At 40.7% G+C, this 21,663-nt stretch overlaps 1 protein-coding gene across 6 annotated transcripts in view; it reads right to left on the bottom strand.

The window, feature by feature from the left end:
* VIT (vitrin) overlaps window positions 1–21,663 on the bottom strand; it is a 125,835-nt gene that overhangs the window by 95,256 nt on the left and 8,916 nt on the right. For all 6 annotated transcript variants that reach the window (XM_073791672.1, XM_073791671.1, XM_019942995.3 and 3 more), the window contains exon 2: window positions 942–1,011. In XM_073791672.1, coding sequence (XP_073647773.1) covers window positions 942–993 — 52 coding nt within the window. In that variant the 5' untranslated portion in view covers window positions 994–1,011. The remainder of the gene's footprint in view (window positions 1–941; window positions 1,012–21,663) is intronic.

The raw sequence follows: 21,663 nt of genomic DNA on the forward strand, positions 1-21,663 counted from the left end.
ACCAACACAGAGGTGAAGGTGTTTAGATATAGACACAGACAAACACATGTGAAGGTGAAGGCATAGGTTGGGGTGATGCCAAGGATTGCTATAGATTGCTAGCAAACCCCCAGAAGCTAGGAGAGAGGCATGGAACAGAGTTCACTCTCACAGCCCTTTGAAGGAACCAGCCCTGCTGACACCTTGATTTTGGAATTGTGACAGAATAACATTCTGTTGTTCTAAGCCACCGGGTTTGTGGTATTTTGTTATGGCAGCTCTAGCAAACTAATACTGACTATCTAAAAGGCCTTTGTACCCTTCCGTGGCAATAGTTTCATAGCGACCCACAGGATCACTCTGCCTGACACAGAGTGGCCACAGCACAGCGGGGGTCAAGATTAACCAAAGATTACCCTTGGGCTTAGTGCTAAACCCATCAGCACTTTTCTTTCGTCTGGTTGACCTGCTGCTCCTTAAGGGCCTACCCCAAATTGTGTTCTCTGTTGATAATATAAGGTTAAAGGGTTTCACCTCTAAAAGTATGAGTTGCCAGTGGTACAAGTAAGGCCATGTCAGTGATAAGAACTTCTTTTTTTGAGAAATTAAGATATAAGTTCTCTAAATTCAGAATCTGTAAATATGCTTTATCTGAAATATTTGCTAGTTGGTGAATAATACACACACGCAAATATGTGTGTATATATGTGTGCTTAATATATAATATGTAGACATACATATGTATACACGCTTGCTTTATATAAAAAATATATAGACATACATTCTGAATTTGATCTACATTTAACATTCCCAGTTAAACATTTCTCCAAAATGTTTATCATAAAAAGATACACTGAACTGTTTATATGCTCTGTCTTGGTTTAAATCTTTTGTTGGCAAGATTCTTTGGACATTAGGAGAATGTTAAAAGCGTATCCAGATACACATATAAAAGTACTTACCAAGGAACATTTCAATAACAGATGCCTTCATAGTGAGGACAGCAATCCCCATAAATATCAAAATGGCACCCTAGAGAGGAAGAAACAATAACATCATCATATTTCAGCCAAGAGTTCTGAACTGGATGCACAGAGTGTAGGGAGGTGCTGCCTCATTTTGCATTGCCCTCTGGAGTCTTAGGATTTCAATCTGCGGCTTTCTGTAAACAACGCATGGAGGTCAGCTGCGCTGGTACCCAGAGAGGCTATTCTCAGAAAACCTGTTCTAGCCACCAGCCTCCTCTTCTTCAGAGATTTGGTCTTAGACTAAAGAGGAAATAATTCCACAATTTCCAGAGTATGTTCAACCAGTCTTCAAATTAGGACAAAAGCCACACTTACGGTATTTAGAGAACATTTTTAGATTACAAATTGTGGGGGGTTTTTTTGTTTGTTTGTTTTGAATAAATTTATTTTATTTTTGGCTGCATTGGGTCTCTGTTGCTGCGCACAGGCTTTCTCTAGTTGCGGTGAGTGGGGGCTGCTCTTCGTTGTGGTGCGCGGGCTTTTCATTGCGGTGGCTTCTCTTGCCGCAGAGCACAGACTCTAGGCGCGTGGGCTTCTGTAGTTATGGTGAGTGGGCTCAGTAGTTGTGGCACACGAGCTTAGTTGCTCCGCGGCATGTGGGATCTTTCTGGACTAGGGCTTGAACCCGTGTCGCCTGCATTGGCAGGCGGATTCTTAATCACTGCGCCACCAGGGAAATCCTACAAATTGTTTTAGATTACAAAAACAATTCACTCAATAAATACTTATTAAACTCTTATTGTATGTCTAGGGATGAGGTGATTAAAATTGAATTAAAAGATAGTTCTTGCTCTTAAAAGACTTACAGTTCAATAGAAGTGAGAAAACATACCTGGACAGAAATAACCATAACATTAGAGGGTGTGCAGGCCCCCAAAGGAAGAATAAGGGGAGTTTATGGACCAGTGGTTCTCAAACTTTGCTGCATATTAGAATCATCTGGGAGTTTTAAAAGGCCCTGATGCGCAGGCTGCATCTCAGACCAATTGAATCAGAATCTCTTGCAGGTGGGGTCTAGGCGGCAAGCGTTTTCGAAACTCCACAGGTAATTCCAATCTGCAGCCGAGTTTGAGAACCAGTGGTTTAAAGCAAGGCTTCCAAGTTTTAATGTGCATGTGAATCACTTGGGGATCTTGTTAAAATGTAGATTCTAATCCAGTAGATCTGGGATAGTGTCAGAGAGTCCCCAAGAGGTTAGGGGATTTAGAGGAGGGAGAGATTATGTCAGCTGTGGGAATAAGAGGAAGCCTCTTGGAGGTGGCAGCAATTGGGTTAACTCTGAAAGATGAAAATAGGAGATGAAGTGGCTCCAAGTCAGGGGAAACAGCATTGACAGAGGCTCAGAGGTTGGAATGCAGAGTGGATACAAGGATGCTGTTGAAGCAGGATCTTGTTTGACCCACCTCCTAGAGAGATGGAAATAAAACCAAAAATAAATTGGGGTGTAATGAAACTTAAAAGCTTTTGCACAGCAAAGGAAACCATAAACACGACAAAAAGACAACCCTCAGAATGGGAGAAAATATTTGCAAATGAAGCAACTGACAAAGTTAATCTCCAAAATATACAAGCAGCTCAATATCAAAAAAACAAACAACCCAATCCAAAAGTGGGCAGAAAACCTAAATAGACATTTCTCCAAAGAAGATATACAAACACATGAAAAGATGCTCAACATCACTAATCATTAGAGAAATGCAAATCAAAACCACAATGAGGTATCACCTCATACCAGTCAGAATGGCCATCATCAAAAAATCTACAAACAATAAATGCTGGAGAGGGTGTAGAGAAAAGGAAACCCTCTTGCACTGTTGGTGGGAATGTAAATTGATACAGCCAGAATGGAGAACAGTATGGAGGTTCCTTAAAAAACTAAAAATAGAACTACCATATGACCCACCAATCCCACTCCTGGGCATATACCCAGAGAAAACCATAATTCAAAAAGATACATGTACCACAATGTTCATTGCAGCACTATTTACAATTGTCAGGACATGGAAGCAATCTAAATGTCCATCGACAGATGAATGGATAAAGAAGATGTGGTACATATATACAGTGGAATAGTACTCAGCCATTAAAAGAAACGAAATTGAGTTATTTGTAATGAGATGGATGGACCCAGAATCTATCATACACAGTGAAGTAAATCAGAAAGAGAAAAATACCATATGCAAATGCACATATATGGAATCTAAAAAAACAGTACTGATGAACCTAGTGGCAGGGCAGGAATAAAGATGCAGATGTAGAGCACAGACTTGAGGACATGAGGGGGAAGGGGAAGCTGGGATGAAGTGAGAGACTAGCACTGGCATATATACACTATCAAATGTAAAATGGATGGCTAGTGGGAAGCAGCCACATAGCACAGGGAGATCAGCTCGATGCTTTGTGACCACCTAGAGGGGTGGGATAGGGAGGATGGGAGGGAGGCTCAAGAGGGAGGGGATATGGGGATGTAAGTGTACTTATAGCTGATTCACTGTGTTGTACAACAGAAACGAATACAACATTGTAAAGCAATTATACTCCAATAAAGATGTCTATATATATATGATGCTGTTGATCCATAAGAGGTTCCCTCTTCTCTTAAGGCTACGGGGAAACCCTAGAAGGTTTATTCATACCATCATTAATTGAACATATGATCCCCGTTGAAAAGGCAAGGAAATTAAGGCTTAGAAAGGCAAAATGTCATACCCGTGGTGACCAGGCAGTGAGTAGGGTTAGAATGGAGGTGGGAGTAGGTGGGAAGGATCTGCCCTGGGCTTAGGCGATAAGGAATAACATTGTCTGTAGGGAACTTAAAGACTTAAAGTTGGTCTGCGTTTTATTATCCTTATAAACTAGCAATTCTAAACCATATCAGTGATAAAGCACTCTTCCTCTCTGGGGCAGATGACTCCCACTACGTCTGCTCCACCCATGCCACAGCTGTGTGGCTTTTAGGCTTTAGCTGGCGTTCATAACCCTACCCTCTGCTCTGTCCACGGGTGTGCTAGGAAAACTGCTGTCTTTAAAAAAGCCCCGATTTAGCCCATTTGTCAATTTCTGTGGCATAAATCCTCCCACCCTGGCTGATGTTGAAGTCACCAAAGTGACATCACTGCATGGAGATTTGGAAAGAGATAAACAATCTGGTACTAGCTAGGTCTAGAGCAAGCTTATATTTAATATGTAGATACAGTGCTGTGCAGAGTTTATTAACAAAAAGCAATGATTAGATTATGGTTGAGGTAGTAATACAAGCACTTGATGCAGCCAACTTAAATAAAACTGGTAGATGAAAGGCTTTATTACAAACAATTAGGCAGCAAGAGTAACCCAAGACAGAACCAGATCACTTTGTTAATTTCCAGCAACAGTTGCAATGTGTTAAATTTCCCAATTAAGGTAGTTGACCACTGGCTAAGTAAAAGGCAAATAACCATCTTTATCTTCAAAATAGAAATAGTCACATATATGATTGGCAATTTGATACTTAATTAGCTGGGTCATATTTTGGAAATAGTGTGATGACACATCATTTTTTTGTCTTATATTAATTAGAGGAGCTGCAGATCAACTCACATGTTTTCAGGCCTCAAATTTAATTCTCCTGTTGGGATAAATGCAGTATATCAAGCTACCCTACCCAACCCACCTAACTAGCTCTGCTAGTTGGCTGTTACCATATAGCATTGGACATTTTGTCTGAGTCATCATAGATTTCTCTTTCTCTCGTACCCCACATCTTTTCCATCAGCGAAGCCTGTTGGCTCTACATTCATAATATATCCAGAATCGGACCGCTTCACATCATCTTGACCATTGCCACCTGGTCCAGGTCATGCCCTCTTTCACCTGGATTAAAGCAATTAGTCTCCTAACTAGGTTGTTTCCTTCTCCTACAATCCAAAGTCCACACAGCAGCCAGCGTGATCCTGCTCAAAGTAAATCAGTTCATGGCATTCCTCAGACCAGAACTTCTGTGGTTCTCTGCTTACTCAGAATGAAAGCCAAAATCTTGGCAAGTGGCTCAGGACCCCAATAGATTTGGCCACCATTGGCCCCTCTGACCTCTCTTCCCTCCATTCGACTTCTCGCTTATTAAGCTCCAGGCACACCTCTCCCCTGAGGGTCTCTGCAGTTACTGTTAACTCTACCTGTATGCCCTTCCCCCAGATCAAACATGATTTACTCCCTCATTTCTTTCAAGTCTTTGCTAAACGTTATCTTCCCTTAAGATTTTCCCTAATCACCCAATTTAAAATTGTAAGCCCTCTCCCACCCACCATCAATTGTACACCCTATCCTTGCCCTACTATCTTTTCTTCCCGTCACTTATCACCTCTGACATACTCTATACTTTGCTAATTGTATTTGTTTATTGTTTGTGTTCTCTACTGGAATGCAAGCTCCATGAAGGCAGGGGTTTTTATTTGATTTTTTATGTGCTAAAAAAATATACTTAATCCATGAGTGAGTGGTTAGGGCTCTTTCCTTTCCCTAGGAAATAAAGAAAGGAAACAAAACAAGGGGAAGACAATCTGTGAATACTCTATAAATCTACTGAATTGTACATTTTCAAAGGTGTATTTTATGGTATGTGGATTATATTTCAATAAGCATTATTGTTGTCAACATACAAACCAAAAGGGAAGATAGAATTTCGGAGAGAAGGGCTCTCAGATCTGTCTTACAACTTTAGAAGACACGATAGACCGACCTTTACACAAAGGGATGAATGGATAAAAAAACAGCAGGATTCCAGGAAGCTTGCTAACCCCAGAGGAGATATCCCCCAAGTACTGACTCATCAGTAATGGAACTCGACCAGAATCACTCGGGTCTCTTGGAATCAGAATGTTTGAAGCTTCTTTCTTACCACTTGAATTTCTCTCCTTGCTTGGTTCATTTACTTATACGTTTAAAATGTAAATGTGCTTTTTGAAATGTGTGAAAAAAATTCAGACCCTCTCTCAGCCATTCCAGAAACTGGGGATAAGAATGACCACCAGCACTGTTAAGCAGTTTCTGCAGGCAGTTCAATGTCAAGGAGCTGTGGGGTGCACAGTAATGTTGGAACCTTAATATCTCATGTGCTCACCAGGGTTCTAACAAAAACAGAACAATAAGGGTTTCCAAAAGAACATGTTACTGATTCATAAATGTATGAATTGTGCTGTGAGATGTAATATAAACAGTCCTGAATATGAAGTTCTGGTGGGGCAAATGAAGGCTGATAGTGAAATAAAAATACACATAATGTAACTAGAGTAGCCAGCCAATTTAATTAGATCTCTTGTTGCCTGGAATTAGAAAAGAGCCGATTATTTATCGGTAATACATGATAATGCTGCTTTATATTTTTATGGTTCTTCACAGTGTTTTTTCTCCGATTTTTAAAATTATGGTAAAACACAAAAACATAAAATTTGCTATCTTAACTATTTTAAAGTATACAATTCAGCAGTATTAAATACATCCATAAATGTGCCATCACCACCATTAGCCCTCCATTAAAAACTCTTTTTGTCTTTGTAAAATTGAAACTCTATGCCCATTAAACAATAACTCCCCATTCTCCCCTTTCCCCAGCCCCTGGCAACCACCATTCCACTTCCTGTCTCTATGATTTTGACTTTTCTAAGTATGTCATACAAATGGAATCATACAGTATTTTCTTTTTGTGACTGGCCTGTTTCAAATAGCGTAATGTTCTTAAGGTTCATCCATGTTTTATCGTATGTCAGAATTTCTTTCCTTTTTCAGGCTGAATAATATTCCATTGTATGGATATACCACATTTTCCTCATCCATTTATCTGCTAATGGGCACATGGGTTGCTTTTGTGTTTTAGTTATTGTGAATAATGCTGCAACGTACATGGCTATAAAAATATTTCTTTGAGACCCTGCTTTCAATTCTTTTGTGTATGTGTCAAGAAGTGGAATTACTAGATCATATGGTAATTGTATTTTTAATTTTTTGTGGAACCTCCATACTGTTTTCCAGAGTAGCTGTACAACTTTCCATTCCCACTAACAGTGCACAAAAGTTCCAATGTTTCTATATCCTCCCCAACACTTGTTATTTTCTGTTTCTTTTGATAGTAGTAATGGGTGTGAGGTGGCATATTATTGTAGTTTTGATGTGCATTTCCCTAAGGATTAGTGATGTTGAGCATCTTTTCATGTACTTGTTGGCCATCTTTATATCTTCTTTGGAGAAATGTCTATTCATGTCCTTTGCCCAGTTTTTAATCAGATTGTTTTTTGATTGTTGTTGAATTTTAGAAGTTTTCTATATATTCTGGATATTAATCCCTTATCAGATATATGATTTACAAATATTTCTTCCCATTCTCTGGGTTGCCTTTTTACTCTGTTGATAGTATCCTTTGGTACACAAAATTATAAAATTTTCATGAAGTCCAATTTGTTTGTTTTTTTCTTTTGTTGTTTATACCTTTGGGTGTCATTGTCAAGAAATCATTGCCAAATCCAATGTTATGAAGCTTTTGTCCTATGTTTTCTTTTAAGAGTTTTACAGTTTTAGGTCTTACATTTAGATCTTTGATCCACTTGAGTTAATTTTGTGTATGGTATTAGGTAAGGGTCCAACTTCTTTCTTTCTCCATGTAGATATCCCCTTTTCCTGGCACCGTTTGTTGAAGAGACTGACTTTTCCCCATTGAATGGTCTTGGCAAAAAAAATCCTTTGACCGTATATGTGAGGGCTAATTTTGGGGCTCTCTATTCTGTTCCATTGGTGTATATGTCTGTGTCTATGCTAGTACCACACTGTTTTGATTATTATAGCTTTGTAATAAGACTTTTAGATCAGAAACTATGAATCCTCCAGCTCTTCTCTTCTTTTGTAAGATTGTTTTAGCTGTTTGGGGTCCTTTGAGATTCCCTATAAATTTTTGCATGTTTTTTTCTATTTCTGCAAAAAATGTCATTGGGATTTTGATATTGTATTGAATCTGTAGATTGCTTTGGGTAGTATTGATAGCTTAGCAATACTAATTCTTCCAATCCATGTACATGGGATATGTTTCTACCTATTTTTGCCTTCTTTAGTTTCTTTCAGTAATGTTCTATAGTTTTCATTGTACAAGTCTTTTACCTCCTTGGTTAAGTTAATTCCTAAGTATTTTATACTTTTTGTTACTATTGCAAATGGAATTTTTTTCTTAACTTTTGTTTCAGATTGTTCATTGTTAGTGCAACAGTGATTTTTGTGTGCAACTGACTTGTGTGTGTTGATTTTGTATCCTACTATTTTGAATTCATTTATTAATTCTAACAATTTTGTTGTGGAATCTTTAGGATTTTGTACATACAAGATTATATTATCTGCAAACAGAGATAATTTTATTTCTTCCTTTCCAGTTTGGATGACTTTTATTTCTTTTTCTTGTCTAATTGCTTTGGCTAGAACTTCTAGTACTATGTTGAATAGAAGTAGTGAAAGCAGGCAACCTTGCCTTGCTCCTGATCTTAGAGAGAAAGCTTTCAGTTTTTCACCATTGAGTATGACATTTGCTGTGGGTTTTTCATAAGTGTCTTTTATTATGTTGAGGTTGTTTTCTTCTATTCCTGGTTTATTGAGCATTTTTATCATGAAATGGTGTTGAATTTTGTCAGATGCCTTTTCTGCATCCATTGAGGTAATCATGTGTTATTTTTCCCCTTCATTCTATTAACATGCTCTATTACATTAATTGATTTTTGTATGTTTAACCATCCTTGCATTACAGGAACAAATCCCATTTGGTCATGGTGTATAATTATTTTAATATTCTGGTGAATTTAGTTTGCTAATATTTTGTTGAGGATGTTTTCCATCAGTGTTTATAGGGATATTGTATTGATATGGGAAACTGTAGTTTTCTTGTAGTGTCTTTGGTTTGGTATCCAGGTAGTGCTGGCTTCATAGGATAACTTAGAAAGTGTCCCCTCATTTTCAATTTTTAGGAAATGTTTGAGAAGGATTGGTGTTAGTTCTTTTTTAAATGTTTGGTAGAACTCACCAGTGAAGTCATCAGGTCCAGGGCTTTTCTTTGTTGTAAGATTTTTGATTATTGATTCATTCTCCTTACTAGTTATAGATCTATTCAGATTTTCTATTCCTTCATAATTTAGTCTCGGTAGGTTTTGTGTTTTTAGGAATTTGTCCATTTCATCTAGATTATCCAATTTGTTGGTGTACAGTTATTCATAGTACTCTCTTATACTCTTTTTTATTTCAATAACAGTGCTTGCTTCAGGGGGAGAGAACTGGGTAAGTGGTGATCAGGAATAAGAGTGAGTTTTACAGTTTTGTTCTGTTTAAATCTTTACCCTTTGCACATATGTTAATAAATCAGAAGTTAATAAAATTATCTCTTGGGAAGACTTAACATATACAGACAGTGTTGATATCAAATGAGAAGCTACAGTAATCTCCTAACCCTCTCCTTGCTCCTTGCTTTTCTTGCTCCAGGTCATCCTTCCCTTCAGTTGGAAAGGATCAGCTTCTTAAAGCACAGGTCTGACTATGCATTCACCCCCTCAGAATTCTTCTTCACAGTCCATTCATTCTCTGTAGAATAAAGCCCAAATTCCTTAGTGAACTTTTCATGAAATGTCCCAACTTACTTTTCACACCATCTTGCTGCAATTCTCTTCTGTAATCCTCTGCTTTGCCCCTAGCACACCCTGGGATTTTGGTCCTTTGTCTGCACGCTGCACATCAGGGTTTTGGCTCATGTTCTTATTACTGTTCTATTTGGAATATGTTACCGCCCCTCATCTGCCTCTCACAGGCATATCCATCTTTCAAGGTTTGCTCATGGGCCACTTCTATTTAAATCTCCCTGATCTTCTAAAGTCAAAATTCATCTTCATTCATGCATGCCTTTAATCATTCAAAAAAATCTTGTGTGTGCACACTATGCTTGGCAGAGAGGAAGAAGGTGCAGGTCCTATCATCAAGTTGCTTTAAGTCTTCTAGGAAGAAACTGATGTGCACTTATCATAACTAGCATTCATGGAGCACACACTAAGTGTCAGTAATGTATTAACTCAATCTTCACAATAACCTGATGAAGTAGGGGCTATTTTTTGCCTTAATTTGAAAAGTAAGGAATTGGAAGCACACAGAGGTTAAATACTTTGCCCAAGGTTTGCAAACCTGGAAGGAAGAGGAGCTGGAATTCAAACCAGGCATTATGAGTGCAGAGATCCGGTATTTCACTTCACTACTTGCCATAGATGTTTCATAATAAACAAGTGTACTTCCCTCATCTACATTCTGATTTAATTGGTCTGAGTTGAAATCACTGTTGTTTTAAAGTGCCCCAGGTGACTCCACTGTGCAGCCAGAATTGAGAACCTCTGCTATTGAGGATATGGTGATAGCAAAAAGGGTAGATGATTAAATAGGCCTGGGGCATGAGGACTGGAAGAGGCTTGAATTAGTTTAACTGGAGATTGGAAAACAATGAGTGGTGAGGGAAGGACCGGACATAAGAGACGGAGGAGCTTCAGGAACTGGGAACTGCTGGGCCAGGCTGGGAGAGGAATCAGACTGTTAGAGAGGAAAGAAGGGGCCACGTCAGCCTTGAATGCCATGCCTAAAGAATGTGGAATTAATCCTTTAGGCAATAGGGAGACATGGAAGGCTTAAAAATTATTTTTGCGGGCTTCCCTGGTGGCGCAGTGGCTGGGAGTTCGCCTGCCGATGCAGGGGACACGGGTTCGTGCCCCGGTCCGGGAAGATCCCACATGCCACGGAGCGGCTGGGCCCGTGAGCCATGGCCGCTGAGCCTGCGCGTCTGGAGCCTGTGCTCCGCAACGGGAGAGGCCACAGCAGTGAGAGGCCTGCGTACCGCAAAAAAAGAAAAAAAAAAATTATTTTTGCATTCATAATTTTTACTAAGCCTCCTAGAGGCTTACATGAGCCATTCAGAGAAAATCTGCTCTAGTGGATGTGTAGGATTTATGTAACACTGGTGTTTGATCTGCGGTGCTACGTGGGGGAGCACCTAACAGTACCCTTTGTCCACAAGGCAGAAAGAGCCAGTGTTCATTTGGAAGCATGTAGTAGTTATGACAGGCTTGTGCTATATTTCCAAAATGCCAAAAATCCCATCAGGACAGACATCTCTGAATGGGGAGAGGCCGTATCTGCAGCCTTGCTTTCTCCATCTCTGCCAGATATAAAGCCTCAGCCACTTGTCAGTGGATTTGGGTTGATCTGGTGAGGATGGACAAAGGAAGGCTGGCACTAAGAGGGGCCTTTACAATGTGGTGGTGGTCTCGGTCTGCATATAAAACTTTATGCAGATCAGGAGCTGCCGACTGGAGTGGTGAGCAGGCTTACTGAACATCAGAAGAGTGACCTAATAGAGCCAATCTGCAAGGACTGGAAAGTTAATTACAACAGGAGAAAATCACACTTCTATGCAGCAGATGCTTGATGCATTTTTAGAAGCCCAAGGAAGCCACGGAGAATAAAAAAGGAGGTATGGAGAAACAGATAAAGAGGAAACAAGGTTTCTAGAAAGTTAAATTATAACATGCCCAGCCTTGCCTAAAATCATAATAAGTTCACAGACATGCCAAAACATACCACCAGACGCAGCCCTGCCCACCAGAAAGACAAGATCCAGCCTCATGCACCAGAACACAGGAAACAGTCCCCTCCACCAGGAAGCCTACACAACCCACTGAACCAACCTCACCCACTGGGGGCAGACACAAAAACAATGGGAGCTACAAACCTGCAGCCTGCAAAACTAAGACCTTCAACACAGTAAGTTAAGCAAAATGAGAAGACAGAGAAACACACAGCAGGTGAAGAAGCAAAGTAAACACCCACCAGACCAAACAAATGAAGAGGAAATAGGCAGTCTACCTGAAAAAAAATTCAGAGTAATGATAGTAAAGATGATCCAGAATCTTGGAAATAGAATGGAGAAATTACCAGAAATGTTTAACAAGGACCTAGAAAAACTAAAGAGCAAACAAACAGTGATGGACAACACAATAAGTGAAATAAAAAATTCTCTAGAAGGAATCAATAGCAGAATAACTGAGGCAAAGAACGGATAAGTGACCTGGAAGATAAAGTAGTGGAAATAACTACCACATAGCAGAATAAAGAAAATAGAATGAAAAGAATTGAGGACAGTCTCAGAGACCTCTGGGACAACATTAAACACACCAACATTCGAATTATAGGGGTCTCAGAAGAAGAAGAGAAAAAGAAAGGGACTGAGAAAATATTTGAAGAGATTAGAGTTGAAAACTTCCCTAATATGAGAAAGGAAATAGTCAAGTCCACGAAGCACAGAGTCCCATACAGAACAAATCCAAGGAGAAACACACCAAGACACATATTAATCAAACTATCAAAAATTAGATACAAAGAAAAAATATTAAAAGCAGCAAGGGAAAAGCAACAAATAACATACAAGGGAATCCCCATACAGTTAACAGCTGATCTTTCAGCAGAAACTCTGCAGTCCAGAAGGGTGTGTCAGGACATATTTAAAGTGATGAAAGGGAAAAACCTACAACCAAGATAACTCTACCCAGCAAGGATCTCCTTCAGATTTGATGGAGAAATTAAAACCTTTACAGATAAGCAAAAGCTAAGAGAATTCAGCACCACCAAACCAGCTTTACAACAAATGCTGAAGGAACTTCTCTAGGCAGGAAACACAAGAGAAGGAAAAGACCTACAAAAACAAACCCAAACAATTAAGAAAATGGCAATAGGAACCTACATATCGATAACTACCTTAAATGTAAATGGATTAAAGACTCCAACCAAAAGATATAGACTGGCTGAATGGATATAAAAACAAGACCAGTATGTATGCTGTCTACAAGAGACCCACTTCAGACCTAGGAACACATACAGACTGAAAGTGAGGGAATGGAAGAAGATATTCCATGCAAATGGAAATCAAAAGGAAGCTGTAGTAGCAATTCTCATATCAGACAAAATAGACTTTAAAATAAAGACTATTACAAGAGACAGAGAAGGACACTACATAATGATAAAGGGATCAATCCAAGAAGAAGATATAACAATTGTAAATCTTTATGCACCCAGCATAGGATCACCTCAATACATAAGGCAAATGCTAACAGCCATAAAGGGGAAATCCACTGTAACACAATAATAGTAGGGGACTTTAACACCCCACTTTCACCAATGGATAGATCATCCAAAATGAAAATGAATAAGGAAACACAAGCTTTAAATGATACATTGAACAAGATGGACTTAATGGATATTTATAGGACATTCCATCCAAAAACAACAGAATACACTTTCTTCTCAAGTGCTCATGGAACATTCTCCAGGATAGATCATATCTTGGGTCACAAATCAAGCCTTGGTAAATTTAAGAACATTGAAGTCGTATCAAGTATCTTTTCCAACCACAATGCTATGAGACTAGGTATCAATTACAGGAAAAAATCTGTAGGAAATACAAACAGATAGAGTCTAAGCAACACATTACTAAATAACCAAGAGATCACTGAAGAAATCAAAGAGGAAATCAAAAAATACCTAGAAACAAATGACAATGAAAATACGATGACCCAAAACCTATGGGATGCAGGAAAAGCAGTTCTAAGAGGGAAGTTTATAGCAATGCAGTCCTCCCTCAAGAAACAAGAACATCTCAAATAAACAACCTAACCTTACACCTAAAGCAATTAGAGAAAGAAGAACAACAACAACAAAAAAAACCCCCAAATTTAGCAGAAGGAAAGAAATCATAAAGATCAGATCAGAAATAAATGAAAAAGAAATGAAGAAAATGATAGCAAAGATCAATAAAACTAAAAGCTGGTTCTTGGAGAAGATAAGCAAAATTGATAAACCATTAGCCAGACTCATAAAGGAGAAAAAGGAAAAGACTCAAATCAATAGAATTAGAAATGAAAAAGGAGAAGTAACAACTGACACTGCAGAAATACAAAGGATCATGAGAGATTACTACAAGCAGCTATATGCCAATAAAATGGACAACCTGGAAGAAATGGACAAATTCTTAGAAAAGCACAACCTTCCAAGACTGAACCAGAAAGAAGAGAAAATATAAACAGACCAATCACAAGCACTGAAATTGAAACTGTGATTAAAAATCTTCCAACAGGGCTTCCCTAGTGGCGCAGTGGTTGAGAGTCTGCCTGCCGATGCAGGGGACGCGGGTTCATGTCCCAGTCCGGGAAGATCCCACATGCCACGGAGCGGCTGGGCCTGTGAGCCATGGCCGCAGAACCTGCGCCTCCGGAGCCTGTGCTGCGCAACAGGAAAGGCCACAACAGTGAGAGGACCGTGTACGGTCCTCATCTTCCAACAAACAAAAGCCCAGGAACAGATGGCTTCACAGCTGAGTTCTATGAAACATTTAGAGAAGAGCTAACACCTGTCCTTCTCAAACTCTTCCAAAATACAGCAGAGGGAGGAACACTCCCAAACTCATTCTAGGAAGCCACCATCACGCTAATACCAAAACCAGAGAAAGATGTCACAAAAAAAGAAAACTACAGGCCAATGACTGATGAACATAGACACAAAAGCCTCAACAAAATACTAGCAAACAGAATTCAACAGCACATTAAAAGGATCATACACCCTGATCAAGTGGGGTTAATTCCCAGGAATGCAAGGATTCTTCAATATACGCAAATCAATCAGTGTGATAAACCATATTAACAAATTGAAGGAGAAAACCCATATGATCATCTCAATAGATGCAGAAAAAGCTTTCGACAAAATTCAACACCCATTTATGATAAACACCCTCCAGAAAATAGGCATAGAGGGAACTTTCCTCAACATAATAAAGGCCATATATGACAAACCCACAACCAACATCATCCTCAATGGTGAAAAACTGAAACCATTTCCATTAAGATCAGGAACAAGACAAGGTTGCCCACTCTCACCACTATTATTCAACATAGTTTTGGAAGTCTTAGCCACAGCAATCAGAGAAGAAAAGAAAAAAAAAGGAATCCAGATCGGAAAAGAAGAAGTAAAGCTGTCACTGTTTGCAGATGACATGATGCTATACATAGAGAATCCTAAAGATGCTACCAGAAAACTACTAGAGCTAATCAATGAATTTGGCAAAATAGCAGGATACAAAATTAATGTACAGAAATCACTTGCATTCCTGTACACTAATGATGAAAAATCTGAAAGAGAAATTAAGGAAACACATTTACCATTGCAGCAAAAAGGGTAAAATACCTAGGAATAAACCTACCTAAGGAGACAAAAGACCTGTATGCAGAAAACTATAAGACACTGATGAAAGAAGTTAAAGATAATACAGACAGATGGAGAGATAGACCATGTTCTTGGATTGGAAGAATCAACATTGTGAAAATGACTCTACTACCCAAGGCAATCTACAGATTCAGTGCAATCCCTGTCACACTACCAGTGGCATTTTCCACAGAACTAGAACAAAAAATTTCACAAGTTGTATGGAAACACAAAAGACCCCGAATAGCCAAAGCAATCTTGAGAAAGAAAAAGGGAGCTGGAGAAATCAGGCTCCCTGACTTCCGACTCTACTACAAAGCTACAGTAATCAAGACAGTATGGTACTGGCACAGAAACATAAATATAGATTAATGGAACAGGATAGAACGCCCAGAGATAAACCCATGCACATATGGTCACCTTATCTTTGATAAAGGAGGCAAGAATATACAATGGAGAAAAGAAAGCCTCTTCAGTAAATGGTGCTGGGCAAACTGGACAGCTACATGTAAAAGAATGAAATTAGAAAACTCCCTAACACCATACATAAAAATAAACTCAAAATTGATTAAAGACCTAAATGTAAGGCCAGACACTATCAAACTCTTAGAGGAAAACATAGGTAGAACACTCTGTGACATAAATCACAGCAAGATCCTTTTTGACCCACCTCCTAGAGAAATGGAAATAAAAACAAAAATAAACAAATGGACCTAATGAAACTTAAAAGCTTTTGCACAGCAAAGGAAACCATAAACAAGACAAAAAGACAACCCTCAAATGAGAGAAAATATCTGCAAACGAAGCAGCTGACAAAGGATTAATCTCCAAAATATACACGCAACTCATGCAGCTCAATATTGAAAAAACAAACAACCCAATCCAAAAATGGGCAGAAGACGTAAATAGACATTTCTCCAAAGAAGACATACAGATTTCTAACAAGCACATGAAAGGATGCTCAACATCACTAATGGTTAGAGAAATGCAAATCAAAACTACAATGAGGTATCACCTCACACCAGTCAGAATGGCCATCATGAAAAAGTCTACAAACAATAAATGCTGGAGAGGGTGTGGAGAAAAGGAAACCCTCTTGCACTGTTGGTGGGAATGTAAATTGATACAGCCAGAATGGAGAACAGTATGGAGGTTCCTTAAAAAACTAAAAACAGAACTACCATGTCACCTAGCAATCCCACTACTGGGCATATACCCGGAGAAAACCATAGTTCAAAAAGAGTTGTGTACCACAGTGTTCACTGCAGCTCTATTTACAATAGCCAGGACATGGAGGCAACCTAAGTGTTCGTCGACAGATGAATGGATAAAGATGTGGCACATATATACGATGGAATATTACTCAGACATAAACAGAAACGAAATTGAATTATTTGCAGTGAGGTGGATGGGCCTAGAGTCTGTCATACAGGGTGAAGCAAGTCAGAAAGAGAAAAACAAATGCCGTATGCTAACACATATATATGGCATCAAAAAAAAAAAAAGGTTCTGAAGAACCTAATTGCAGAAGAGGAGTAAAGGCGCAGATGTAGGGAATGCACTTGAGGACACGGGGAGGGGGAGGGGAAGCTGGGATGAAGTGAGAGAGTGGCATGGACATATATACACTACCAAATGTAAAATAGCTAATGGGAAGCAGCCACATAGCAAAGGGAGATCAGCTCGGTGCTTTGTGACCACCTAGAAGGGTGGGATAGGGAGGGTGGGAGGGAGACACAAGAGGGAGGGGATATGGGGATATATGTATATATATAGCTGATTCACTTTTTGATACAGCAGAAATTAACACACCATTGTAAAGCAATTATACTCCAATAAAGATGTTAAAAAAATTTTTTAAAACAAGTTCATAGTCACTAAAAAAAAAAAAACTGTATACAGATCATATTTCTCTGGGCTCAGCCTGTAACACTGCATTTCCTGTTGCCATGGTCACTATTACAATCCCCAGGATTCTGTCAAGGAGAGAGAGAGAGTGAGCCGGACAGGACAGTAGTTTTTCTTTCTATTTCCCTTCTTTTTCCAATTCTTTCTTTCTTTTATCTCAAAGAAACACCAAAAGAAAAGTGCAAGCCAAACAGGCAAGAAAAGCAGGGGAAACTTTTGCCTTTTCTCCACATGTTGGCTCCTAAGGATGCACCAGGCTCCTTGAAGATGTGCCCTGAGTCAAAGTATCTGGACCGAACACTCTTGGTTGCCTAAGCAGAGCACCTGCTTCCCTGCTTCCTCCTTTATAACACAACCCCAACTTGGTAAATGGAATAAATGTAGCCAGAGGGCTCAAAGGAAGCTGGTCCATCCCCAGCTCCTGGGGAGGATCCCAATTCCAAGTCTATGCCAAGCATGGTTTTATGTGTGTGTGTGTGTGTGTGTGTGTGTGTGTGTGTGTGGTGTGTGTGGTGTGTGTGGTGTGTGTGTGGGTGTGTGTGTGTGTGTGGTGTGTGTGGTATGTGTGCGTGGTGTGTGTGCGTGGTGTGTGTGCGTGGTGTGTGTGTGTGTGTGGTGTGTGTGTGTGGTGTGTGTGTGTGTGTCTGTGGGGTGTGTGTGTGTGTATAGTCCCCCTTGCTGGTGATTGCTTCAGGACCGCAGGCTTGAGCCCATCATCCCAGGGCTCTCTCCAGTTGATCGTGACTATTCAAGGGTGGGCTGTGTCCCACGATGTATCAGACAGACAGGAAGGAAAAACTTTAATCGTATGTTTTTCAGGGTGAGGTCGCCTCTCTTGTTGGAAATGAACAAGGGAGCAGGTTGTTCCAGGTATGCTGGCAGCCATGTTGTGACCACGGGGCAAGTTAGGCTGAGGAAAAAGCCAGCACATAAAGGAGGAAGGCAGCCAGATGAATCAGAGAAATGGAGCTGGAGCTCTGATTGTCTTGTGCCTAGAGCCTGGACCTACATCTGGACCACCTATTTTGTGAGATAAAATTTCCCTTTCATTTGGGCTTGCCGCTGAAACATTATTCCTGACTGCTGTCTAACTCACAGTGCCTTTCCATACAGTGAATTCAGCTAGGGAAGACTGTAATGATATGTTTATATCAGAATCTGCAGAGTGTTTTCTCAACAGTTCTCTCATCCAAACCACCTAAGATCCTCTTGAGGCAGTAGATAGACATTATTCCTGTAACTCAGAGCAGTGAAGTGACTTGCCTAAGGTCACATGGCTCAGATCTTCTCTATTTTAATCTTGTGCTCTTTTTACTATATCAAGTTCCTCACGTGACTGTTACTGTAAATTCTGAGCTATACCACAATTTATTATATAATATTATTATAAAGTAAAAATTCCACTCATTTGTATAGTGTCTTTCACTTTTAAAAGACTGGTTACATCTGTGCTTTAATCTCACAAGACCCCTGAAGTAAGCGGTTCAGATATTATAGTCAGATGCAGAAATAACAATCGCTGAAATTAAGAGACTCAGCTGGTCAAAAGCCTATGATCTGGAAAAAACAAAACAAAACAAAAAAACCTAGGCCAATCAAGATCTTTCTTGGGATTTTGCAATTATGATCTTGCAAACTGGGAGCCAAGCTGAAGGTAGGGAGAGATGGAGAAGAGAAAGCACGGGGCCCTGGGGGAATCTGGGAGAGGAGATGCTCATTTCCTGGCCACATCCCAGGTCCCATTTCCAGTCTGAAGGAGGCCCAGCTGGACTCAGTCTCTGGTGCATAACAGAGTAAAAGGTTTTTCGGGCGCTGTTACTCCAGCCAGTTTGAATTGGTTGCTGTTCCTTGAGGCTTTGATCAAAATGCTTTTCATGTTTGTTGTTTACGTCTTGTTTCCCTGAAATGATTGGGAGGGAAATGAAGGCATGTAAAATGAAAAGGCCATGTGTGCTTGTCCTTTGGTAGCCTGTAAGCAGGGGTCTCCAGAGAGCCAGGCTCTAGGTAGAAGCGTATCAAAGAATCCCAAGAACTGTGGTAGCCACTGAGAAAGAAGAACACGGCCTGCATGCCTGGGATGCTCTAGGAGGAAAAATGAGAGCGGGAGACCTTGGAATCACGCTGTCAGAAAGTCCCTGTGGACTTGCCAATACAGTTATGACCATGCTTCACGACCAGGGCTGATTTTAACCCCTCAGGAAAGATTCGTCAATATTTGAAGACATTCTTGGTTGTTACAACTTGGAGCTTGGGATGCTATTGGCATCTAGTGGGTAGAGCCAGGGATGCTGCTAAACTTCCCACAGCACACAGGACAGCCCCCTACGATGAAGAGTTATCCAGCCCGACGTGCCAGTAGTGCCAGGGTGGAGAAACTCTGGTTTAGGAGGGTGTTTATTTTTCGGTGTATGTATCAGAATCTTATGCTTGTTTATGTTCCAATCTAGGAATTTACCGTAAATATTATATTATAAATACTTGCTTTCGATGACTAAAGTGTGTACTGCTAAGGATCCCTATCTCCAGGCTCATTCTTGATCACTGCATCACTCAGGGCAAATCCTAACGCAAAGATACTCACTCCTGGGCAGTTGGGTGGATTAAAAAGAGCGTATGCGTGTGTTCGATGACTGATATATGCCCATGCCATTAGATTCATTGATCCAAGTAGCATGTTTCTACATGTCACAAAACCAAAAAGGGAAAGCCTTTTCTGGTGTTTCAGACCATCATTTTGTACCTCGTTAAGAATCTGACATATGGTAATGCTTACCCCACATCCACAAAAGCTTCAACCAATAGTGATTTCTAGTGAGACTACAAACAGTAATTACGTTTCTGAAGTGGTAGTTTAGATCTTATATTGCCAGTGGGAAAAAAGACTAGTTTGCAGACATGCCCCCAGATGAGCTCTGAAGAACTCCTTCCAAGAGTTATTTATCCTCTGTAATGGAAGGGGGGGGGGGGCAGGAAGAGCAGTAATCTGGGGGAAGGGCAGAGGATCTCAGTGAAAGGCGAGGTGGGCAATGACTGCTCCTCTGGACACTGTCCTCGGTTTCAAAGATTCTCCTGGAAGCTTTGGAAGATGAGTTTCTCTCATCAGAAGCTTCTTTACCTAATGTGTTTGACGCTGTGGATTAGCCCTCCCTCCTCCCGGTGAGTTTTCTCCCTCGGGCTCTGAGGTTTGTGGTTGCCAAGGGGCCGTCCCCTGTGCTCTGGAGCTGGCTCTTTGGTTCAGTCCAACTGTGATCCCCAGAGCCTTGCCTGTCCCGAACACTCTGTGCTTTTTGGTCTGTCTTCAATTCTGAGGCCCAGAAAAACATTTTCGTGTCTGGCACAGCCTTCCCGCTGAGGTAGGAAGGAAGATGAGGGTGTGTCTGCAAGATCCATAGTATCTTCCTGTGTGCCTCTGGGTAAAGCGTGGGTTCGTCTCAGATGACAGGGCTTTAGGTCTCCTCGTGTTGCTGGGAGGCAGGCGTGGGGCTGCGGGTCAAAGTGCATTCCTGAATCCCAGCAACCAGAGGCTTGGGGAGGGTGGAGGGGGTCGAGGCGGGCAGTGACTGCAGCTGAGCTGTGGAGGGCTGTGGAGGATTAAGTCCCAGAAATTAGAGGGGACCGGCAGAAAGAGAGTCATTTAGAAGCAAGAGACCCAGCTTTCCAAAGGGAGCGGCGTGGCCTCGTGCTCCAGAGGCCCTCTCGGACCTTTCCAGCTCTTCCGGAGCCTCCCGACAGTCGCAGCAGAGCTGTCTAGTGGCCTGTTACAGGAGATGGGATTGGTCCTTTGTTCCTCTTCATGGGAAGTGTTAGAAGTTTAGAGTCCTATAATAATATCATTTGTTGAATGCTCACCGTATGCTACACACTGCACACGTTGTGATCTTATTTATCATGGAGATCCTATCAGGTAAGTACTATTGTGCCCATCTTTCAGGGTACGAAATTGAGGCTCAGAGAACTTTAGTGAGCTGTCCATCTTCAGTAAGCTATACCTAAGTTATGGCGTGAACATGTAGCAGAGCCAGAATGCCATTCCAGGCCTCAAACGTTTAACCCCACTCACTACCCCAGTTTACTACTCTAAAGATGGTTTCACCTTCGTTTTTGTCCTGATGCATCTATCCCAGGCTTTTTTTTTTTTTTTTTTTTTTTTTTTGCGGTACGTGGGCCTCTCACTGCTGTGGCCTCTCCCGTTGCGGAACACAGGCTCCGGACGCGCAGGCCCAGCGGCCATGGCTCACGGGCCCAGCCGCTCTGCGGCATGTGGGATCTTCCCGGACCGGGGCACGAACCCGTGTCCCCTGCATCGGCAGGTGGACTCTCAACCACTGCGCCACCAGGGAAGCCCTATCCCAGGCTTTTTGAAATACTCTGTTGACGATAGTTTAGATGTACACAGTGAATACATACTTTGTGTGATAAAATTGTCTTAGCTATAAAGATTAAGAGATTTTTTTTGTTTAAGAGTCAT

This window comes from Tursiops truncatus, chromosome 14 (assembly GCF_011762595.2).
Source record: "Tursiops truncatus isolate mTurTru1 chromosome 14, mTurTru1.mat.Y, whole genome shotgun sequence".
Lineage (NCBI taxonomy): Eukaryota > Metazoa > Chordata > Mammalia > Artiodactyla > Delphinidae > Tursiops > Tursiops truncatus.